The following is a 22,286-nucleotide window of genomic DNA, read 5'->3' on the forward strand; positions in this document are numbered from 1 at the left end:
ATGGAACCACAGATGCCTATAGTGTTGTATCTGATAAGAACTTATTTGTATCATGGATGTAACACCTCATCTACACTGCAAGTGCGCAACGTCAGCAACTTCACAGGAGTTTGCCGTGTCGCGTCACTAGTTGTGAAGATGGGGTGTAATGCAACACCCTGATTGCTTCCTTTTGAAGGAGGATTTGTTGTGCTATATTTACAGGTTTGACCCTGGGGAGAACCAAACAACTGTCTCAACTATTATTAGAATGACCGTATCCTTGAGTCTATTATTACCCATCAGAATTCACAGTAATAAACCACTTTAAAAGATTAACGCTTATTGTTCAACCTGAAATGGATGGAAAACTGTCTAGATCTATTCAAAGCAGAGGACTCATATGAATTCCCATGCCCCTATTCATGGTTTGCTGTACAGTAGCATACAGCTATATTCACTGATAAAAAATGTACTATTTTTTTTAAAGTGCCAGTTATAGTAATCCAATAGTTCATTACTGTTAGATAGGACAATATATATATAAGACAATAGGACCAGTCCATGAAAAGGGTGCATTTTGTGTCCATCATTGACATGTAAAAAAACAGACTTTAACTTCTACTATATGTTGTTCTAGGCATTTTTTTTAACACATCAGCAAAATCCAGTAACATTTTTATAGATTCTTTCTTTACAAGTATGCTTTTGTGGCCAAGTATGCATTTTGAATTAACAAAAAACACATGAATCAAAGTATTTTGTAGGCTATTTATTCTCTCATATGTAATTTTTAATAGACGTTTTTAATAAAAAAAAAAAACATAAAATACAAGTACAAGACCTGTTAACCTTATAACTTTCCTTATATGTATGTAAAATTTCACAATTTGAAAAAAAAATCTCATAAGGACAGCATAATCCCCATGTGAATTCTCTTTCATCATCTTGTATATTATTATGGTACTGGTACAATTCTAAATATTCAACCCTGTTACCAAGTTGCCACGATTTTGTCCAGTAAACTGGATATTTGCATAAATAAATTTAAACATAAATTCGCTTTCTTATAGACCTTGAGCACAGAGCTAGTAATAGAAAGTATAAAACTGTCAGCCCTGTTACTTTGGGTACGGCTCTTATCCAACATATTACATTTTATTTAGCCTCAGATGGCACATCCCTATTTATTAACACTGAGCATTTGAATTTCCTGAGAATATTCACAATCCTACAACAATCAAATAAATAAAAGAATAAAAAAATGATCACATCAAAATAAACTATTTATTCAGCAATTTTGTTTCTGTTTCATACAGTTCAAACTCAAAGTTTGGCATATGTTGAAAGAAAAACAACTTATATCAAATATCTTTTGTAATAATCAGCCTTCTATCCACAATAAATGCAAACAGACCCCAAATCACTTTGCTGCTGTTATCCAACTCTTTGAACCCCCTCAAACATAGCCCCAAATCATAATGTTCCTCTTGAGGGGAGAAAGTTTCTAGACTTAGGCTACAAATGTCACCTGATAAATGTCGGTGGGCAAACTATTGCAATGCTCTCCCCACCCCCTATGAAGTATGAAGACCGCCCACCACATCCAACTCGAGACCCCATATAGATTTAAAAAGCGAGACGGATTCCGTGTGTATGACAGTCACTGAGTGCGAAGCATCGGGAGAACATCTGTCTGTCTGTCTGTAGTCAGTCTATCTCCAACACGCGTCTCCACTTTTTCTGAGGATGCTACAGTTACCGCAGCTCCGCCAGGGCGTGATCGCGCTTCTCATTTGGTTCGCGCACTTGATGGAACAGCAGAAAGTACAAGGTAAAGTGACATTTCTGCTTTGCGTGCTTTCTTAAAGTCTTAAAGAGGAATATTATGCAGTGTTAAAGCCATTAATTCACTGACTTAAGACTTGAGCAACTTGAATGGTGCGTTTGCGCCTCTCATGCGTAAAAACAAAAAAATGTACTTGTTTTCAAGACACCTAGCTATTAGAATTTACAGTAGCTATTCACTGCAAAGGAACCATATCTAGGCACCTTTTCCTGTCTGATCTTGAACTTTAAGTGATTAACATTCTCAGATGATATATTAAACTTTGTGCAGTAAGGGGGAAATGTATTAATTTATTATGTTTCTAATGGCATTATGTCTAAACGGTTGAGCATGTTTTCGTGCACTGCACAAAACGCTTACTCAACCACAATATAGTGTTTCTTAAGAGTTTGAGTGGATTCAGATGGCAGAAGGACTCTTTGAACATTTGGAATTTTAATCCAAGTTCCTTTAAAAATACCCCTAAAATCATTTTCAAATGTTTGTTTGATCCTTTACCTGGATCCAGCTAAATCTGTGGTTATTTTATAGTCATAAAGCAACTTGCCACTAAAGATGCAACCAGTTATTTAATATTGAGGTGACCCATATTGACTGTTTTTAGTATCTGACATGCATCCCCCCTCAATGGCCGAAGTTACGGCCCTGCTTGGCGCTAATTGGCTGCAATTATCTATATTCTATTACATGCCTGATACAAGTGATAAAGGAGCAGAATAGTATTCAACATGTATGAGGGGTAATAAAGTGACTCTTTCCAGCCGGCAACTGCTGGCTTCAGCAGGGCAAGAACGGGAGATGCCAGCTTCTGTACATGTCTGGGATGAGTCGAGAAGATTGTTGCAGAAGTGGTCGTCTGGGCACGGCGTGGACCGAGGAGGATGTACCCAATAACACGCTCTTCCGGTGGCTGATCTTCAATGGTGGCGCACCAAACTGCATACCTTGTAAAGGTACATTATTAGAGTGTTTTCATCATTTGGATGTCTGGAAATAATCTGGAAGGGGCTAAACATTTTAAATTGAACTGTTAGTCTATGTGAAGATTTCAGCTTGAATATGGTATATATAATATAAATAAATAAAGTACTCTTTGTCATTCAGAAATGACGTGACATTTAAACCACAAACATTTATATATATACCGAACTGATATTCAGCTCATTTGATCAGTTATTCATAACTTTCTTTATTGATTCTACAGAGACTTGTGATAATGTGGACTGTGGTCCTGGGAAGAGGTGCAAAATGAACAAGCGGAATAAACCCCGCTGCGTGTGTGCCCCAGACTGCTCCAATGTCACCTTTAAAGGGCCTGTGTGTGGTTCCGATGGGAAAACGTACCGGAACGAGTGTGCGCTCCTTAGGGCCAAGTGCAAGAGACACCCTGACCTGACTGCGCAGTACCAGGGAAAATGCAAAAGTATGATCACTCAAGTCAAATCATAGGTGTACATTCTTCCAAAGAAAAAAGAACCTTTGTAATCTTTAATTAAAAAAAAATAATAACCTGCTCCGCCTCTGAAACTACTTTTTTTTCCTGGTGACATCACCTAGGCCGTGCAGTCTATTGGATAACATAGGGAACTGTTTTAGCAAACTCGCATTTCAATTACAGTCTGTTATGTAACACCCACTTTTAATGATCCAATCAAGTTCCAATGGATATGGATATTTTAAGTCCCAACCTAAATTTTTCTCACAGAATATCCTGTACGTCACATTACAGAAATGAAATGTTGGCGAATGTCATTTCATGTTGACTTTTTAGAATCAAAACTATGCAAAGCTTAATTCTCAATCTCTAATTAAAATCTGCATTAAAAGGAACAGAATGATAGCTTGCTAGAAACTGACCAAACATGCATAACTTAATGTCTTTCTAATAAAAATATATACAGTCAAACCAAAAATTATTCAGATACTTTGACCTGACTACGTGTTGTCTGTTTTTTCTGACGCAGTTTAACTCTGAGATCTTATCATATTTTATTACCATTTTTTTTTAACTATAGTGAATAAACTGTATTAATGAATGAAATGTTCAAGGTGTCTGAATAAATTTAGCTTTGACTGTAGAGAGGATAAATACGAAATACTTTTATTCATGAGCTAGTAATGGCATGTAACCAATTTTGACAGGCTATCATTTTTCTACAGAGTCATGCTATGACGTGCGTTGTCCTGGAAGCTCGACGTGCGTACTGGACCAGACCAACAACGCCTACTGCGTGACCTGCAACCGGTTTTGCCTTGAGGTGACATCACCGGAGCAGTACCTGTGCGGAAATGACGGGATCGTGTACGCCAGCGCCTGCCATCTCCGAAGGGCCACGTGCATCATGGGACGGTCCATCGGAGTAGCCTACGAGGGGAAATGCATAGGTGAGAATAAGACAAAATCTTGTGCTTGCACAATCCTCCTTAAACATGTGGTTCTCATTACTCTGTTTTCTGTTGCAATAACACATTCATGTTTCACATGGGTAGCTTTGACTGTTGCTGCTTTTCTGCGTTATTTAATACCTCCTCAAACCACACTGAGTGAAACAAGGCTAAAATTAACATTCAATACGGCCGAATGTGGATCAAAGAAGTGGTTTTACATTAAGTGAAATCATACTTTGGGAAAACTTCTCATTTTGTTTTTTCTTCAATGTATCGTCCTCAGACGCCAGGTCCTGTGAAGACATCAACTGCCGCGAGGGACGAAAGTGTCTGTGGGATAAGCAGACGAAACGGGGACGCTGTGCGGTGTGTGAGGACACCTGTCCCGAGAGTCGTCCGGGCGACAGCGTCTGCGCCAGCGACAACGTCACCTACCCGAGCGAGTGCACCATGAAGCAGGCCGCCTGCTCCTTGGGTCTCGTCCTGGAAGTCAAACACTCAGGCTCCTGCAACTGTAAGTAGAGGATGCTAAGCCTTGTCCCGCATTCCCTCCCCCTGCCGAAAAAAATCCATCTTTTTTTGCCCCTCCCATTGCCCCCAAAAGGAACACAAGGACTGTCGGTGAGCGTGTATTTGCCCTTGCCTTGGCTTCCTCTCGCAAAGACATTGTGTTTTAATTCGGTGGCAATGAGATGTTCTGATGCATTAGAAGTGTCCAGGACAGTGCAGATGTTCTCTGCTCATCTATTGATGCCTTAAATGAGGTTAAGCCAAAATCTTTAAGGTCAAGCCAGGAAGGATTTCCGTTCGGGATTCGAGACAGTTCTGAAAATGCTGCTCCTCCGCATTGGTCTGCACGTCAGAGACAGAAACATGACTGACAGTGTTGACAAGTCATGTGGAAAGTATATAGGGACGTAAACTCACTTAGCGTGCTCTGTTTTTTGTTTTCTCTGCCTATGGCTGACCGGCTCAGTGATGATCGCGTGATACGGATGAGCATGTGTGTTATGGACAAAGAAAAGCAAACCTGTTGCCATTATGGTTGGGGCAAAAATACCATTGAAAGTGAAAAAAAAAAAAAGCCCTAGAAATGTAAAATACGGGGGCAAAAAAGTTTTTTAACATGTATTTTAATATATAGATATATTTCTGACATATATTTTAATTGAAGTTTTTGAAATGGTTGGTATGCTGTGTGTTTTATATGGTTTCAAAAATATATGCCCAGAAAATCAATTCCAAGAGGCCAATGTTGTCCGCGGAATTTCATTTCTGACCCCAGCTAACATCTTTGTCTATCATGTAATAAAGGGAAACTCAACCATTTTTTTCACCGTCGATTTGTTATGTCCATTTTGCGCAATGTGAAAATAATGCTATTTCTCTTACCATATTCAAGGTATTTTTTTCATTAAAAAAGACACTTATTCCTCAAGAGAGGATGATTCTTCACGTAAAATGCTTCTAGACAATGTCACTTCTTGTTTTCTAACCCTATAATGGGTAAAATGTGGGACATAACAAATCTCATGTGGAAAAATGCGATTTTATGATTAGTATGAACATGTTTAGATGGTTCAGTGATAAGTTAGAACATTTGCTAATGCCTTAAAGTAGAACCATCTTTCACCAGCCTGAGTCTGTGTGTGGTATTGACAAATCATCTTCCACAAAGCGATATTTTTGTTTATAAGAAGGGATTACGTAATGTCTCTTTGCTTGATTTTATTTTGTACAATGACTTGACAAATACAAGAAATCGTCTCCGCTAATAAAAGACAGAGGTGAGGCGCCATTCCACATAGAAATTCAATCCCACCCTCTCCCTCCACCCTGAGCTGTGATCCCACCACCTTGTGTGAATTGCAAAGCATCTTTAGAGATGCTTTGGGAGAAAGATGCAAGAAGTCATGCAGTAAGACTCTGTGCCAGAATGCTGGTGTGTTTTATATTAATGCAACAGCTACTATATTCCTCCGTAGCACTCTCAGAAGAGACGGATGAAGAGGAGGATGATGAAGATTACACGGATTATAGCCATGTATCTCTGTTACTGACTGGATAAACCACCTTCAACAGCAGGACTCCATTTAAGCACTGAGTCCTGTCATATTGTACATACATGTACTCTTATTTATTTTCCGCAGACATGTGGAAGATGCTTATTGTTCTAGATGTTTATTTATACATTTTTGTCTTTTTATTTATACATTCATAGTCTGAATAAATGAACTGTCTACCGTCTTTACTTTGTCGTCTTTGGAAAAATATTATTTATTATAATGTGCAATGTAACTCTATGTAAGATAAAATGTTTTGAAAAGTGTATGTTACATTTTGTGAAGAAAAGAGGCTCAAACAGTTTTCGTCAGCCACCCAAATGGAATATCTGCAACAAAACTTGCATGTTTTTTTTTTATTTATTTGCAATCTAATGTTCACTAATAATTCTGCTTCAGTTTACAATCAAAGCTGACAAAAGCAGCTTTCTCAGTAAAATCTATGTATGAGTTTGACACATACACCAAAAAAGTGGTTTTATTTCACAGAAATAATGTCGGAATCAATGCATTGTGTTTTATAAAATCAAAATCGATGCGATTTTTTTTTTTGCCAATATGTTTCCTGTTTTTATGTGTGTGCTCAGACAGAGGAATCTAGTTTACCTTATATTGTATAAGATTAACAATATCAATCTTAGTATTGTTATATTGCCATATATTGTTTGTCTTTTTTATTTTAGAGATCCATCTATAAATTTATAGTTTTGTATTTGTTTGTAAATGTTTAATGTATATAAAGTTAATGATGCCATTGGAAAAGATGCAGTATAAAGAGAAAATCTTGGGGGGAGGGGGTATCTTGAATATTATTCCAAAATCGTCACAGAAATGTAAACCATGTCATTTTAAATCTGTAATTCAATGTTGAGATTTTGATAAACCTTTAAAAACGCAATTGGCCTTGACCTTGAATCCTTTAAAGTGGGTATTTGTTATTTCTTGCTAGTCACAAACAGATTGCTTTGAACAGTCAGACACACACACACACACACACACACACACACAAACCAATCCAAGTTCTGCAGAAGCCACCGGAACTGTCTGAGCTGCAGCGAGGAAACTAATTTGCCAGGAAGTTGCACAGACGGCTAATTGGAAAGGAGAGCGACACCACCTCTTTGCTTTGCAAGGCTTCATTAGACGCTTATCGTTAATTCAAACCCACAGAGATGTTTTTCAGACAGTGTGGGAACACTCGTTTTTTTTCTTCATCAGATATTGTGCACAAATGCCTTTGTATAGCAACATTTGTTTCCTAGATTTTAAAGACCTGTTTACACCAAGGACGATAACATTAACGATAAAAATGTAGTTCTAAAAATCTTTCTAAATTAAAAGAATAGAGGGTATTCGTCGACGTCACTTTCCCGCCGAAAACGCGCTCCCTCAGCTAGACTGAGTGGCAAAATAACCTGCTGCGTGACTGGATTTAGTAGAGGAAACTGCGAAAAAGCGACTAAAACTAACGAATTACACTAAAGGTTGGAATTGAATGTGTTCCTTACAACTTGTCAAATAAACCTAGTCCATGGATATTGACATGCAGCCAGGAGTCGTGTTTCCTGACATTTATATGTGCCTGATTTCGACGGTTGGGAAATACATAAAGCAAATCTGCCTGTGAATATTTTACAATATAGGTAACGTTAGGTTTAAATATGCGTAATCACTTATATCAATGTTATATCGTCATATTGTCCAGCCCTAAAAAGTATATACACAAAAACACCCAATGATGCAGAATAGATCGAACATATTTAATTGATGATGAGTTGTCAACATAATATATAACAATACAATATATACGGTATGATTTTACCTCAAAATCCAACATTTTGACACAAAATGATAACTGCAAAACCATGTTTCTCTGCCTGGAGTTCAGATGTTTCTGTGAATTGCAGTGATTCATTTGCTTTTTTTCTGTTGCTTTCTGCATTTTTTAAAATATATCTTACCTCAGGTTTTGTGTCAAAGAAATTTGTACAGTCAGTCACAAAGCGCTTTCCCGTTTTGGATGTGTTTTTTGTGTTTTTCGCGACATTCACGCCAATGCTGCCACTCAGTCTTTTGCCTCTCAGTGGACGTGACCGCAGTCGTAACGGTCGACGGTGACGTCACTTACCCTCTATCCGCTTGTTAAGTCGTGACGTAAAGAACGCCGTTTCCGGGTCCAAGCCTCGACTCGTTTCACGAATGCCATCGACGGCCGTTTATGAGCGCTATTTATTCATATTAAACATCAATCATTTTAATTAAAAGTTAAACATTTTAAATACTTACAGTCTACACAACAGTCTCCGTGCTCACAGCGTCACAGATATTAATATTTTAATGATTTATAAAAGATGAATCATTGTCTGGCCATCTGGAATTTTGGTATGGAGATAAAGGTTATAATTATATATTTTTTTGTAGTATTACACCACATCGTGTGTATATTAGCACCATTTGTTGTTTTCTTGTGGTATGAGATAGAGCGTTAGGACCCGGAAGCGCTGCCACGTGACGTCAGACTTAACAACCGGATAGCAGAATCCGCACCACAGTTATAAGGATAATGGATATCATTGAATATCAATTTCAGATATCATTGGAGTCAATTTCAGAATGATTTTTCCAGGTGATTAACAACAGCCAATGAGAATCCATCCTGCTTTAAGAACTTAAGGATTTAAAGCAGCAATCTCAGACGACGATTTTGCCGTGCGCACTGGTGTTGACGCTAATATTACCATCATAATCATCGTTCTTGGTGTGAACGATGGGCCTTAAAGGGTTAGCTCATGACAAGCTCACCCTCATGTCATTCCCAACCAGTAAGACCTTCGTTCATCTTCAGAACACAAATTAAAATTGGCTATTTTTGATGAAATCCCAGGGTTTCTGAATAGGCAGTAATGTCGTTGCACCTTTTTTCAAGAAACGTACTAAAGACATCATTAAAATAGTCCATGTGACTACCGTGGTTCAACCTTAATGTTATGAAGCGACGAGAATATTTTTGTGAGCAAAAACAAAACAAAAATAAATACTTCATTCGACAATTTCTTCTCTTCCCTGTCAGTCTCCTATGCTGTTGATGTAGTGAACACAGTGCAGCGCTTCCGTGTTCTACATTACTGCCTATGTGTGGTTCAGAAACTCTTGGATTTCATCAAAAATATCTTAATTTGTGTTCAGAAGATGAATGAAGGTCTTATGGCTTTGGGACGACATGAGGGTGAGTACTTAATGACAGAAATTTCATTTTTGGGTGAACTAACCCTTTAAGTTAAGCTATTTACAAACATGCCCAGTGATAATTTTACTTTGGCTTCACTGAAACCGACGTGTTGGTGTGAGCCGAGGCTGTGTTCAGTAAGGTGAGGTCTGTCTGAGTGCTGGCAGGGATGATCTTTCTTTTTTCGTGGGCCAGCTGAATCAGCAGTGGGCACGGGTGAATACGGGCGCCCGGCCCCGCTGATGCCTGCTGGGCAGCATCTGTGATAGCGCAGAGACAGGGAAGAGTAATCATATCTGAAATGAATGCATCGAGGAAGATCGTAAACAAGAATGAATACGGTGTCAGTGTCTCAGGCTTGTTTTGGAAAAAAATATAGCAGGCAGCCACTATAACAATGTTAAGAAACAGCTGACATTACACAAGAGAGGAGAGGATTTTTCCCATGGTCATGCTGACAGAGTTAAAATCCCTTGACCTTCCTATAGTGAGGTTTATATTTTAATTATTTTTTTGGAATATTACATCACTTTTGTATTTTTGTCATATTGGCTATTAAAACATAAAATGTCAAAACTTGCTTGTCAGTTTCTGCTTATTTGTTCCAAATTGTTATGCAACTCTTAAACGGCTGTCCAAAAATTAGCATTTTCAATTTTTTTGAATCATGCCAAGTGTAGTCACAATAATGAACTGTTGTTAAAAGACAACTGATTCTTCAAAAATTTCAACTTTTGTGTTCCACGAAAATAAAAAGACATTTTGGTTTAAAATGTGTTTCATGCACAACAGCAGTGTTGAATCAAGCTTCTTCCGCTGCAGAATTTTTAGCAAAAGAAATCTTCATATCATATTTTACTGGTGTTGTGTGTTTATATACTGAATTGAATGTGAAGACAAAAAGTTTGTTTACCATAAAATAATTGCAAGAAGCCTTCAAATGGAGTTGTCTTCATATTGACCGAATCATGTGCAAATGACTCTTATGAGTGGCTCTTTTAATGAACTGGAGACTCATGAAATTCAAGCATCATTTTAATGAATCATTTATTGAACTCACTGAATTGGTCAGAGTATAGAATTAATCGACATCTGACTCAATTATTTCAGTGATGTTCGACTCCAAATTAAGCAAGTTTTTGAAAATTAAATGAGTATCAGTACGGATTTCCATATAATGTCTAGTTAAAGATAAAGATAGATTTTACAGTTGTAGTTTTATTTTGTGTGTGTGTGTGTGTGTGTGTGTATGATAAAAATAAAAATGATGATGAAAAAATAAAACTACTATTATAAAAATAGGAGGAAAGGGGAAGGAATTGTGGGATGTATGTGTTAGTCTGCCTGTTTGCTTGTGTTTAAAATAACTTTTAGCCTTTAGTTTGTATTTCTCTGTGTATTTAAAGGTTTAGTTCACCCAAAAATTTTAATTCTGCACTGTAAAAAATTAATGTGATTTTAACTGTAAAATATTGTAAAAACGCTACATTTTGTAAATAGGTTAACAGTTCAAGTTCCCGTATTATATACAGGGAAAAACTGTAAAAGTTCTTAATAGACATTTATGCAATTTTCACAGTAAAATGCTGTAATTTTTATTAGTAAAAAAGACAAAATCAATGTATAATTTACAGTCATAATCTTTAAACTGATGTTCCCACAATTCCCTGTGTGACACTCCGCATTTGAAAGTATTTTGTTTAAATAATCATGTTTCTTAATAGTTTTTGTTATCAGTTATGTACATTAGGGTTTATGTTACATCTTCTGTTGTTTAATGAATGTTTGTTGCATTATTTAAGTATTTTGGGTTACCATGATGGTGTTTTGCATTTGCGTGAATGACTCTTTGCACATTCTTTATATTAGTACCTACTTCAGCTTGTGGAAAAGCTACTTGTGATGAACTCTGATTCTTCATGTGGCTTTCTCTTTTACCACCTGCATTATTATGGTGGTTGTCAGTATATGTTAAAGTTACAAAACAGATTTTAGAAGTAGGTGTGCATTGTTGAATTTATTGGTTTACATTCAAATTTGCTTAAATTAGTGTTATACTGTAAAAAATACAGTTTGTTCTGTAAATGCATTAACAGTTTTTCAGTATTTTTTACAAAATTATTCTGGCAACCACAGCTGCCAAAATTATTTTGTAAAAACTACGGATTTTTTTTACAGTGTGTCATTAATTGCTCACCCTCATGTTGTTCTACACCCGTAAGACCTTTGTTCATCTCTGGAACACAAAAGATATGCGCATGTGTCATGCATCAGCGTTCTGTCATGGAACAAGAAAGCACTGGACGTAAACAGCATAGGAGAATGACAGAGAAGAGAAGATATTGTTGAATAAAGTCATTATTTTTCTTTTGTTTTTGTGCAGCCGTGTCCATCCTGGAACAAAAGCCTGACCAGGTGAGCAAGCCGGCCTTCACATCTGTGCCAATTTTAGTGGAGCTGGACGAGGAGGAATGGCTAATAGACTGGAAGACTGAGGTAGCGCTTCTCACCCTAATTCCCACCTACGAACTTCTTCTGTTCCGTCTAGCACAGAGTTGTCTTCATCATCACTCGAAGCTCCTTCCAGCACAATGTTGTCTTCGTTGCCACTATCTCTGTTCATCACCAAATCTGTCTCCGCTTCCAACCTTTCTCTCCTGCTAGCTCAACCAAAGCCAGCCATTTGTCAGCTCTGCTTCTGCTGGCTCCCTGCAACCCTTCGTCTCCACTATCAGCCCTGATCTGCCTTGGGGCTTCCAGTCCCCAGATCTGGCCTGGCATGACGAGTCTCTGGCTCCACCTGGAACCATCGATCTTCCAGCTCCATGGGCTCCCTCATCCCACCAGCTCCGCCCTAGTCTGTCATCACTCCACCATAACCGTGGACTTCCGGGCTGTCGGCTGTGCCTTATTCCTCCACCCCTATGGCTCTGTCAGACTCCTCCCCTCAGGCTCCACCTCAGGATTCAATCACATCATCACTGCTTAATCATTAATTTGCTTTATAAAGCTTAAATGATCGTTTTTTGATGAAAAAAAATCGGTAATCGGTATAGGCTGCAATATGCTGCAGAAGAATTGTTCATGTTAACTAATGAATTTAACAAATGAAACCTTATAATGTGTTACAAAAAATAATAATGTAAAAAAATTAAGAATGATTTTTGCAGTGCAGTACAAACAGTCAACATTCATTTGTGAGGTCTACAATTTTCAGCCAAGTTCATGTGAGGACACCCTTTTTCTCTCTAGGTATAAACCAGTAAAAAAAAAAAAAAAAAAAAGCATAGTGTTGTGTGGCACAAACAAAATATTTGGAGAGAACAGAGCTCTGTGGGTCATTTCCTGAAAGTTCATTGGGGTCTCTCTAGCAACCAGTCCACCGGATCCCCGCTGGGTCTCTCATAGAAGTTCAATACAAGCGTGCGAGTCAGTCGATGTCTGCGAGACAGCCACTGGTCAGCTGAGGTTTAGCTCACTCTGTGTACAACTGATGCCTGGAAATAGCATGATAAATGTACTTGGGGGTGTAATCGAACAGTTCTGCTGCTCTGGACAGCAGTCAAAACAGTCTCTTCTGCCTGTCTCTGTCCACTTTTGATGAAGGCAAACTGGAGTGTTTCTGTTGCAGCTCATGCATGCAGTATACAGACCTGAATCTTGGTTTATACACTCAATCTGTTGTCTTAAGTGTTTATAAAGCGTTATTAAAACCAGAGATGCCTGTAGAGCCAGTGACTGATGGCCCTGTATGGAAAATCCACGCTTATTAATGTGCTGTTGACTGTTTTTGCCATTTCAGAAATGTTCTCTATTAACGGTCATATAAATTTGGTTTGAATTTTAACAGGGAAATGGAATGCACAGAGCCATCAAAACAAGCATACGCTTCCTCAAAGCTCAACTTCAATGAGCCGACAGCGAATCGTATTCGAATCAGAGGAAACCGAATCTGCCGTTAAAAACAATCAGCAATTAAAGTCTGGTATGAGGCTTTGAAACAAGATCACAGAGAGCCGCTATAAGAGACTATCATTGTTAGTCCTAACTTTACTAAGGAGAGTTTTTCTCACTCGCTGATGGAGAAAGTGTCCCAAATGAGCATGCATGCCTCGTTACCCCAGATGGGCCTGTTTTGATGTTCCAGTATTGTACAGAGGAGAATGTACATTTTGTCCTTACATTTGACCTTTGTGTTGCAAAACAATTCAAAATGGTATGTGCGCTACATTCACTAATGGAGGCAACACCAGTCGCAGCCCTAACTCATTATAATCATTCATGGGAACATGCTTGTGGAGGTACGGCGGAAGTAAGAATTGCACATTTCTCATGTGCATGAAGGAAAAAAGCAATGCAAAAGGGTCATTGCTTTTCAGATGCATGGCCCTTTTGCTTTGAGTAAATATGGCCTAGTTAAGTACATTTTCATTGGCAATTCTGGGATTCTTGAGTTTCATTGTGGCCGATTTGCTTCCCGCAGCAAGAACATAGTGAAGACAAAAACATAGTTTATTCATGCACTGGTCAATTTTGAGATTTTGGGCTTCATAATGTATTTTTTCAGACTCGTGGAAAGAAAACATCCACAATGCACTTGTGTTTACTTTACAGCACTTTATTTCCACCTAAAAATTTCAATTATGATATATCTTTAAAGATGGTTTCTCAAAAAACATAGATTTTTTCTTATGCACTTATCCTGCCTTCACGTGCTATCGGAAATGTGATTATGAGCTTGTCACATTCAAGTGCTTTGTTGTCAGAAAGAACAGGAATCATGGAGGACACCAGGTTCATTTTTGCCTATTTTTTGGGAAAATCTTATTATAGCCAAAATGAGATTTAGCATCCCATTCACTGACAATATAAAACTTTCACTGTGCTATCTAGAGCGTCAGCTTGCTGACAATTCTGGAATTTCGGTCAAGTACAGGTTATTTTCACTGTGTATAAAATATACAATACACTTCAAATGGTTATTCTTATATGTAAATATGCACTACTTTAATGACAAGACAAGGTGATAGCTGTTGTGGAAAAAAACTAATAAACACTGCATGAAAAGAGGTGTATATGGACCAATAAACTCCTATATACACTGCAGATTTTCGGGCGAAATTGTGAGTATTGCTGACCAGATATGTGAAATTCCTCCGGTCCGTATACTGCCTAAAATGTACCAATTTGGAAGTATGTTATTGCTGTATTATTCCATGCAACAGCCTTTTGTTGCCATGGCATTCACACCTTTGGATCATTTTAAACTTGATTGGTAGCTTTGAGGCTAAACCTGACAGGGGCGTATTTTTTTTGGGGGGGGGGGGGGGGGGGGGGGGGGGCGGGAGGTAACCCCCCAATATTAAAATCCATCAGTTACAACCCCCCCAATATTTCAACATGAAAATCACAGTAGATCTATACTAACATATGTATAATTCATTTATTTTGTTACAATAATTTTGTTTCTAATCAAATGAGTTTGTCATAATAAATTAGTCAAAAAAAAGTGCCTTCCTTCCATTGAACCGATTGGTTACGCCCAACCAATGCGCATCGCACTTTCACCAAAACAACGCGAGTGGAGCTCTAATGTTTGAATGGAGAGTACGGGTAGCACCAAAAAATGAAGAGAACCGTTGCCCAGCCGACTATTTTAAATTTCTGTTCAAAGAGGGATGTTAAAAAGAATAAAACATGTACTGAGAAGGAGGTATGAAAACATTGTAATAGCTAAGTACACTCCACATATATTTTAGCTAGCTAATCCATTGTAATTTAGCCATAACTATCAGTGTAACTGTAACCACTTACTAAAACAGCCGTCTGTTTTGTTACTTCATTTTTCAATAATGTCTTATCAATGACAAAAGTATTCACATCGGTGTTTGTTTTCATCCTTAATTAATCTGATTTTGAACGAATTTGCTTGAATGAACTATTTAAGTAGCTCACTCATTAAAAAATCGAATCGCTGCCACCTACTGGCGGTTTTAATATTTAACATAATTTCTTTCTTTTTAAAATCACTCCGTTATGTTAGAATTTGATGAATGGTTATAGATAAATTCCATAAAGTTATGATAGATAGATAGATAGATAGATAGATAGATAGATAGATAGATAGATAGATAGATAGATAGATAGATAGATAGATGGATAGATGGATAGATAGATAGATAAGAAATAAATTATCCAATAACACTACACATTAAACAGATTTTTTTTTAAATTAAAAAAAATTACAGGCAGCATACCAACGCTCAACCCCCCCAATGTTGAAGCCAAATCTACGCCCTTGAAACCTGACCCCTAATCAGACAGCTATTGGGCCACACTTTCCTCAAAAGTCATTTCATTGGTAAATTTATGTCACCCAACACCCTTACAGAAAAGTGACTTTATTGGTTACATTTAAAATACAGTAGGTACGGAAAGTATTCAGACCCCCTTAGATTTTTCACTCTTTGTTATATTGCTGCCATTTGCTAAAATCTTTTAAGTTTATTTTTTTCCTCATTAATGTACACACAGCACCCCATATTGACAGAAAAACACAGAATGTTGACATTTTTGCAGATTTATTAAAAAAGAAAAACTGAAATATCACATGGTCCTAAGTATTCAGACCCTTTGCTCAGTATTTAGTAGAAGCACCCTTTTGATCTAATACAGCCATGAGTCTTTTTGGGAAAGATGCAACAAGTTTTTCACACCTGGATTTGGGGATCCTCTGCCATTCCTCCTTGCAGATCCTCTCCAGTTCTGTCAGGTTGGATGGTAAACATTGGTGGACAGCCATTTTTAGGTCTCTCCAGAGATGCTCAGTTGGGTTTAAGTCAGGGCTCTGGCTGGGCCATTCAAGAACAGTCACGGAGTTGTTGTGAAGCCACTCTTCATTATTTTATCTGTGTGCTTAGGGTCTTTGTCTTGTTGGAAGGTAAATCTTCGGCCCAGTCTGAGGTCCTGAGCACTCTGGAGAAGGTTTTCGTCCAGGATATCCCTGTACTTTGCCGCATTCATCTTTCCCTCGATTGCAACCAGTCGTCCTGTCCCTGCAGCTGAAAAGAAAAAAAACACAGTATGATGCTGCCACCACCATGCTTCACTGTTGGGACTGTATTGGACAGGTGATGAGCAGTGCCTGGTTTTCTCCACACATACCGCTTAGAATTAAGGCCAAAAAGTTCTATCTTGGTCTCATCAGACCAGAGAATCTTATTTCTCACCATCTTGGAGTCCTTCAGGTGTTTTTTTACCAGACTCCATGCGGGCTTTCATGTGTCTTGCACTGAGGAGAGTCTTCTGTTGGGCCACTCTGCCATAAAGCCCCGACTGGTGGAGGGCTGCAGTGATGGTTGACTTTCTACAACTTTCTCCCATCTCCCAACTGCATCTCTGGAGCTCAGCCAGAGTGATCTTTGGGTTCTTCTTTACCTCTCTCACCAAGGCTCTTCTCCCCCGATAGCTCAGTTTGGCCGGATGGCCAGCTCTATAAGGGTTCTGGTCGTCCCAAACGTCTTCCATTTAAGGAGTATGGAGGTCACTGTGCTCTTAGGAACCTTAAGTGCAGCAGAAATTTTTTTGTAACCTTGGCCAGATCTGTGCCTTGCCACAATTCTGTCTCTGAGCACTTCAGGCAGTTCCTTTGACCTCATGATTCTCATTTGCTCTGACATGCACTGTGAGCTGTAAGGTCTTATATAGACAGGTGTGTGGCTTTCCTAATCAAGTCCAATCAGTATAATCAAACACATAATATGCAATATAACAAAGAGTGGAAAAGTTAAGGGGGTCTGAATACTTTCCGTATCCCTTTCAAAACCCTTGCAGATGAATGAAGGTGCAGGTGGGGTCCAGTGCAGTTGTTTTGAATCCCATTGACTTTCCTTGACATGAATGTGAGTAAATGGGCAAAAACAATTGAAATATTCCTCAGAATATCTTCTTTTGTGATCCGCAGAAGAAATTAAGTCTTACAGGTTTGAACTATTCTTTTAAGAGCTGCAAAACTCAAAATAACTTAAAACTCTGAAACTCTCCCATTGCACAGGTGTGATAGAGAGTGAGAGACATTTTAAGAAGATTACTGTAAGGATGTCAGACAGACTGACACTGGGGAAAAGGAAGAAAATATTGAAAGTTTGTCTTGCAGACAGCTTTGTGAAGTTCTTCAGACATGGTTAAAGTTTAAAGATTAATCCCAAGTGTTCATCTGTCTGCATACTAATATTCGTCTGGGATAACGTAAGCGAGCAACTTCAGGTTATGTTAGATAATGTCTCTTCTCCAGACACAATACCATTACCAAAAGATGAAAGTTCTTTCTTTAACAACTTCATTTACATTTCATTCTGTCAAAACAGGTTTTCGTCAAACAGATCTGAAAATTAGAGGAATAATTTTCTGTCTGCCCCCAAAGAGCAAAGTCACAGACAATTTTAATGTTGTATTTAGAGATTATTAACTGAGTTACTTTCAGAAGAACTGAGTGTCTGTGCTGCTTTGTACTGAATTTGTCCTCTGGTCAAGGGGAAATGAGACAAAGGTAAAACATTTTCTCTAAAAAAGGTTTTATTTCAGAGTGTGTGCTGTCAGCTGAAACTAGAAGAAAGTTTCTTTGACATGCAGTCATACACTAAAAATATCCTGTTAAATTTATGGCAAAAAAACAAAACAAAACAAAAACCTGGCAGCTGTGGTTGCCAGAAAAACACTGTAAAAAATACAGAGACAATGTTTCCTATTTAACAGGATGCCTGTATAACTTATAACCGTATATTTCATTAAGTGATATAATATTAATATATCTACCAAAAGTCAGACCCTTTTTTTTTTCACAGGGTCATACATGCAAAGACAAAACACCATCAGGTTAACACATGTGACACTAAAAAATTATTCATATTTCCTTAAACCAGACAATATTTTAATATATCTAGCAAAACAATTTTTAAAACTTTGTAACAATATTCATATAAATAATGGGTACATTAGCACTTTCTGCACTTGGAGGCAAAGTTGAGCCACAGCATACAATTCATTTTACTTAATATTTGGCATACATTTTAGAACAAAAAAACCCACTAATTTTCCTCATTTACATCTCTCAAATACAGTCAGGTGTACAGTGGGGATCGAAAGTTTGGGAACCCCTTTCAGAATCTGTGAAAATGTGAAAATTTTTAACAAAACAAGAGAGATCATACAAAATGAATGTTATTTTTTGTTTAATACTGTCCTGAGTAAGATATTTTACATACAATATGTTTACATATAGTCCACAAGACAAAACAATAGCTGAATTTATTAAAATAACCCCGTTCAAAAGTTTGGGAACCCTTGGATCTCAGTACTGTGTGGTTACCTGATGATCCATGACTGTTTTTATGTTTTGTGATGGTTGTTCATGAGTCTCTTGTTTGTCCTGAGCAGTTAAACTGAGCTCTGTTCTTCAGAAAAATCCTCCAGCTCCTGCAGATTCATCAGCTTTCAATCATTTTTGCATATTTGAACCCTTTCCAGCAGTGACTGAATGATTTTGAGATTCATCTTTTCACACTGAGGACAATTGAGGGACTCAAACTCAACTATTAAAAAAGGTTCAAACATTCACTGATGCTCCAGAAGGAAACACGATGCATTAAGAGCCGAGGGGTGAAAACTTTTTGAATTTGAAGATCAAGGTAAATTGTACTTAATTTTTCTTCTGGGAAACATGCAAGTATCTTCTGTTGTTTCCGATGGGCAGTACTAAATGGAAAAAAAAAAAAAGATATTTCAACAAAATAAGAAAATCTTCATCCTGTTCAAAAGTTTTCACCCCGCAGATCTTATTGCATCGTGTTTCCTTCTGGAGCATCAGTGAATGTTTGAACCTTTTTTAATAGTTGAAAAGTATGAAAAGATGAATCTCAAAATCATTCAGTCACTGCTGGAAAGGGTTCAAATATGCAAAAGGTGCTTGAAAGCTGATGAATCTGCAGGAGCTGGAGGAATTTTCTGAAGAACAGAGCTCAGTTTAACTGTTCAGGACAAACAAGAGACTCATGAACAACCATCACAAAACATAAAAACAGTCGTGGATCATCAGGTAACCACACAGTATTGAGAATCAATGGTTCACATACTTATGAATGGGGTTATTTTAATAAATTCAGCTATTGATTTGTCTTGTGAACTAAATGCAAACATCTTTTATGTAAAATATCTTACTCAGGACAGTACTAAACAAAAAATAACATGCATTTTGTATGATCTCTCTTGTTTTGTAAAAGATTTTCATATTTTCACAGATTCTGAAAGGGGTTCCCAAACTTTCGATCCCCACTGTACATGATGATACAATGTATGTATATTCTGTATAATATATATATATATATATATATTATATATATATATATGTATACATAATTTGATAGATGGAGGTTCCATCTTACCCCACTCTGAAAAAAACAAAAACAAAAAAACTTTCACTTAAATTGTAAGTTGGCCGATTTTGTATTGCTTCAATATCGGTAGTATACGTAAAGGAACATTTACTCTTTCTCCTTGTTACCTGGGCCGAGAAATTCAAATTTTTTCTCACAAAATTTTGCACAAAGGTTTTTGCGTCAGACTTTTGACCAAGCACCAGGGCTTTCAAGAAAACTACACTGTACTTCCGTGTTTTTCAATATCCCTGCACACAGACAGTTGGATCGACAGAGGGTTATTAATAACAGTATTGTAAGAGTAGGTTTATCACTGAAAATTGTATCATACTTTGTCTACTCTTTAAACAGCATTATTGTAAAAATACTATGGCAAAAGCTTTCTTACCTATACGTGATGACATTTTGCTTCGGGATTGGGTGGAACTGACAGAACAGTGGTTTACTTACAATAGTTTCCCCTCCTTTTGGGTTGAAAGACTGCATTTGTTGTCATCCCATTTGAAATGTTGACTACAAACAGAGTTTTTTCAGATTTTCAATCCCGGTGTTTTCTCAAAATTACAATTCTTTGCAGCCGTATACACTGGATCCTTTACTGGAAGCTGAAAATAACTCACTCCCACTAAATGTTTACTCTTTAGGCCAGGACACACCAAGCTGACAGCCAGCCTGGGCCGTTTTTAAGCATCAGTTGGCTCTATTCTGATGCCGTCAGGGTTTTTTGGGCCAATTCAGCATGTTGAATCAGTGTGGGTGATAGAGAGAGATCTCGGAGTGGCTGTTCAGCTAAGGCCTGCGACACTTGATTTTCAAATCTTAACTGATTTTAAAACTGTGGGAGACCACAGACATAAGGGCAGTTTCAAGTGCAAATCGAGAATAAAAGGGAAAGTGATCAAAGCGAGCAAAGTCGTCAAGATGGTACAGAAGGCTGTATTTTCATAATAATGTGAGCCAAATGGAATGAAGAAAGTTATCAGCATGATTGATATTCAAAATGGTAAGCAAGTGCTGCTTTGTTTACAGTTTGTATATCTGCAGTCCTAGTTTCGGTTTCACTTTTTTAATGATGAAAATGAAAATAGACTATTGACACCTGCTGATAAAGACTGATATTTAATTACATACATTCACAGAACACACATGCTAGTTGACAGTCACCTGTAGTCCTTTTGGTGTGTTCAAGCACAGCTTTTTTTGGCCAAAACATAACTGATGAGGTGACAAGACAGTCAGTTTTCATCACCGCTAGTTCTTTGACATCAACTTGGTGCGTCACAGGCTTTTGAATTCTTGTACCCAGGAACAATACAAGCCGACACCATTAGTGCTAAAAGTTTGCTAAGAAGTGTTTCCTACTCAAGCAAGGCAGTATTTGACTCTGGCCTTAGAAAGCTACATGCCCAGTGGGTGTTGAAGTTTTCCTACCTATTAGGCAAAAGGCAAGACATTTGTCCTTGTTCTCTATTTTCTCGAAGCACCAATTTCAAAAAGTTTTGCCTTTCTACCTCATAGGCAGCCAGGAATTATTGAAAGCACATTTTGCAACCGGTGAATTACCCATGTAAAGAAATTTTGTGATGTTTTTTTTTTTCCCCATCTCTGTTTTGTTTATACAACCCCATCATCTATAAAATGTGTCATCTGTAAATTAAGCTCTAGATCTTGTTTTGAGTCTGGTTTATGGAAATCCCAACAAGCCAATGAAATGAAACTGCCTAACAGTTTGTGGGTTATGAGGACAGCTGGAAATCACTGTAGATGACTAATCCATAGACAGGGAAACACTATGACTAATCACTTTTGTGCAGATGAGCCACAGAGATGCCGGCGTTCCTTGCGCCTTAGTCAGAAGAGAGCTCAAAGCCATCCAGATGACCAAAGCAAGAGAAAATATCAAAGAAGAACAGCTATACTTACTGTCAAATGGGTCAATGACATACAGTGACTTTAATTCACCTCTTATGATGAGCATGTTTTTAATTTCTGAATTAAAATTAATCATTTTTAGGGGCAAAAATATCAGGATGGCTCTTGATATCATGAAGCAAAAAGCCCCATTAAAAGATTGAAATTCTTGAAAACAAAACCTTATTAGTTTGCCACAATCTCTATTATTATTTCTTTGGAAAAAGGCAGTGAAGCGTTTTTGTTAAAATATTATAAATATTTTGCAAACTTTTGTTTGCCAAACACACACACCATAAGACAGGAAATTATATTATATAGTGAGAACCCCTGAAGACCCCAATTACAGTCTGTCAAGGTTAATAAGTCTAGATAATGTTCTCATCTCGTTATTCATGAGACAAAAAAGTGAGACACGGTTCCATCCTACAAGTAAA

The 22,286-nt window shown here is 37.6% G+C and overlaps 1 protein-coding gene across 1 annotated transcript; it reads left to right on the plus strand.

Moving 5' to 3' along the window:
* The first annotated feature begins 1,667 nt into the window (after window positions 1-1,667).
* fstb (follistatin b) lies at window positions 1,668-7,068 on the plus strand. Its single transcript, XM_067395656.1, has 6 exons — window positions 1,668-1,813; window positions 2,590-2,781; window positions 3,033-3,251; window positions 3,989-4,213; window positions 4,500-4,730; window positions 6,202-7,068. The coding sequence occupies exons 1-6, from the start codon at window positions 1,729-1,731 to the stop codon at window positions 6,282-6,284; spliced, it is 1,035 nt and encodes a 344-aa protein (XP_067251757.1). The 5' UTR covers window positions 1,668-1,728; the 3' UTR covers window positions 6,285-7,068.
* Window positions 7,069-22,286: the final 15,218 nt, after the last annotated feature.

Source organism: Chanodichthys erythropterus, chromosome 10 (genome assembly GCF_024489055.1).
Source record: "Chanodichthys erythropterus isolate Z2021 chromosome 10, ASM2448905v1, whole genome shotgun sequence".
NCBI lineage: Eukaryota > Metazoa > Chordata > Actinopteri > Cypriniformes > Xenocyprididae > Chanodichthys > Chanodichthys erythropterus.

What these genes read in the sequence shown, in the direction of transcription:
- fstb (XM_067395656.1), top strand. Translation starts at nt 1,729, where the DNA reads ATGCTACAGTTACCGCAGCTCCGCCAGGGCGTGATCGCGCTTCTCATT. An exon ending in GGAACAGCAGAAAGTACAAG is followed by an intron (nt 1,814 to 2,589) that starts GTAAAGTGACAT and finishes GACTCTTTCCAG; the next exon opens with CCGGCAACTGCTGGCTTCAG. An exon ending in CTACGAGGGGAAATGCATAG is followed by an intron (nt 4,214 to 4,499) that starts GTGAGAATAAGA and finishes TATCGTCCTCAG; the next exon opens with ACGCCAGGTCCTGTGAAGAC.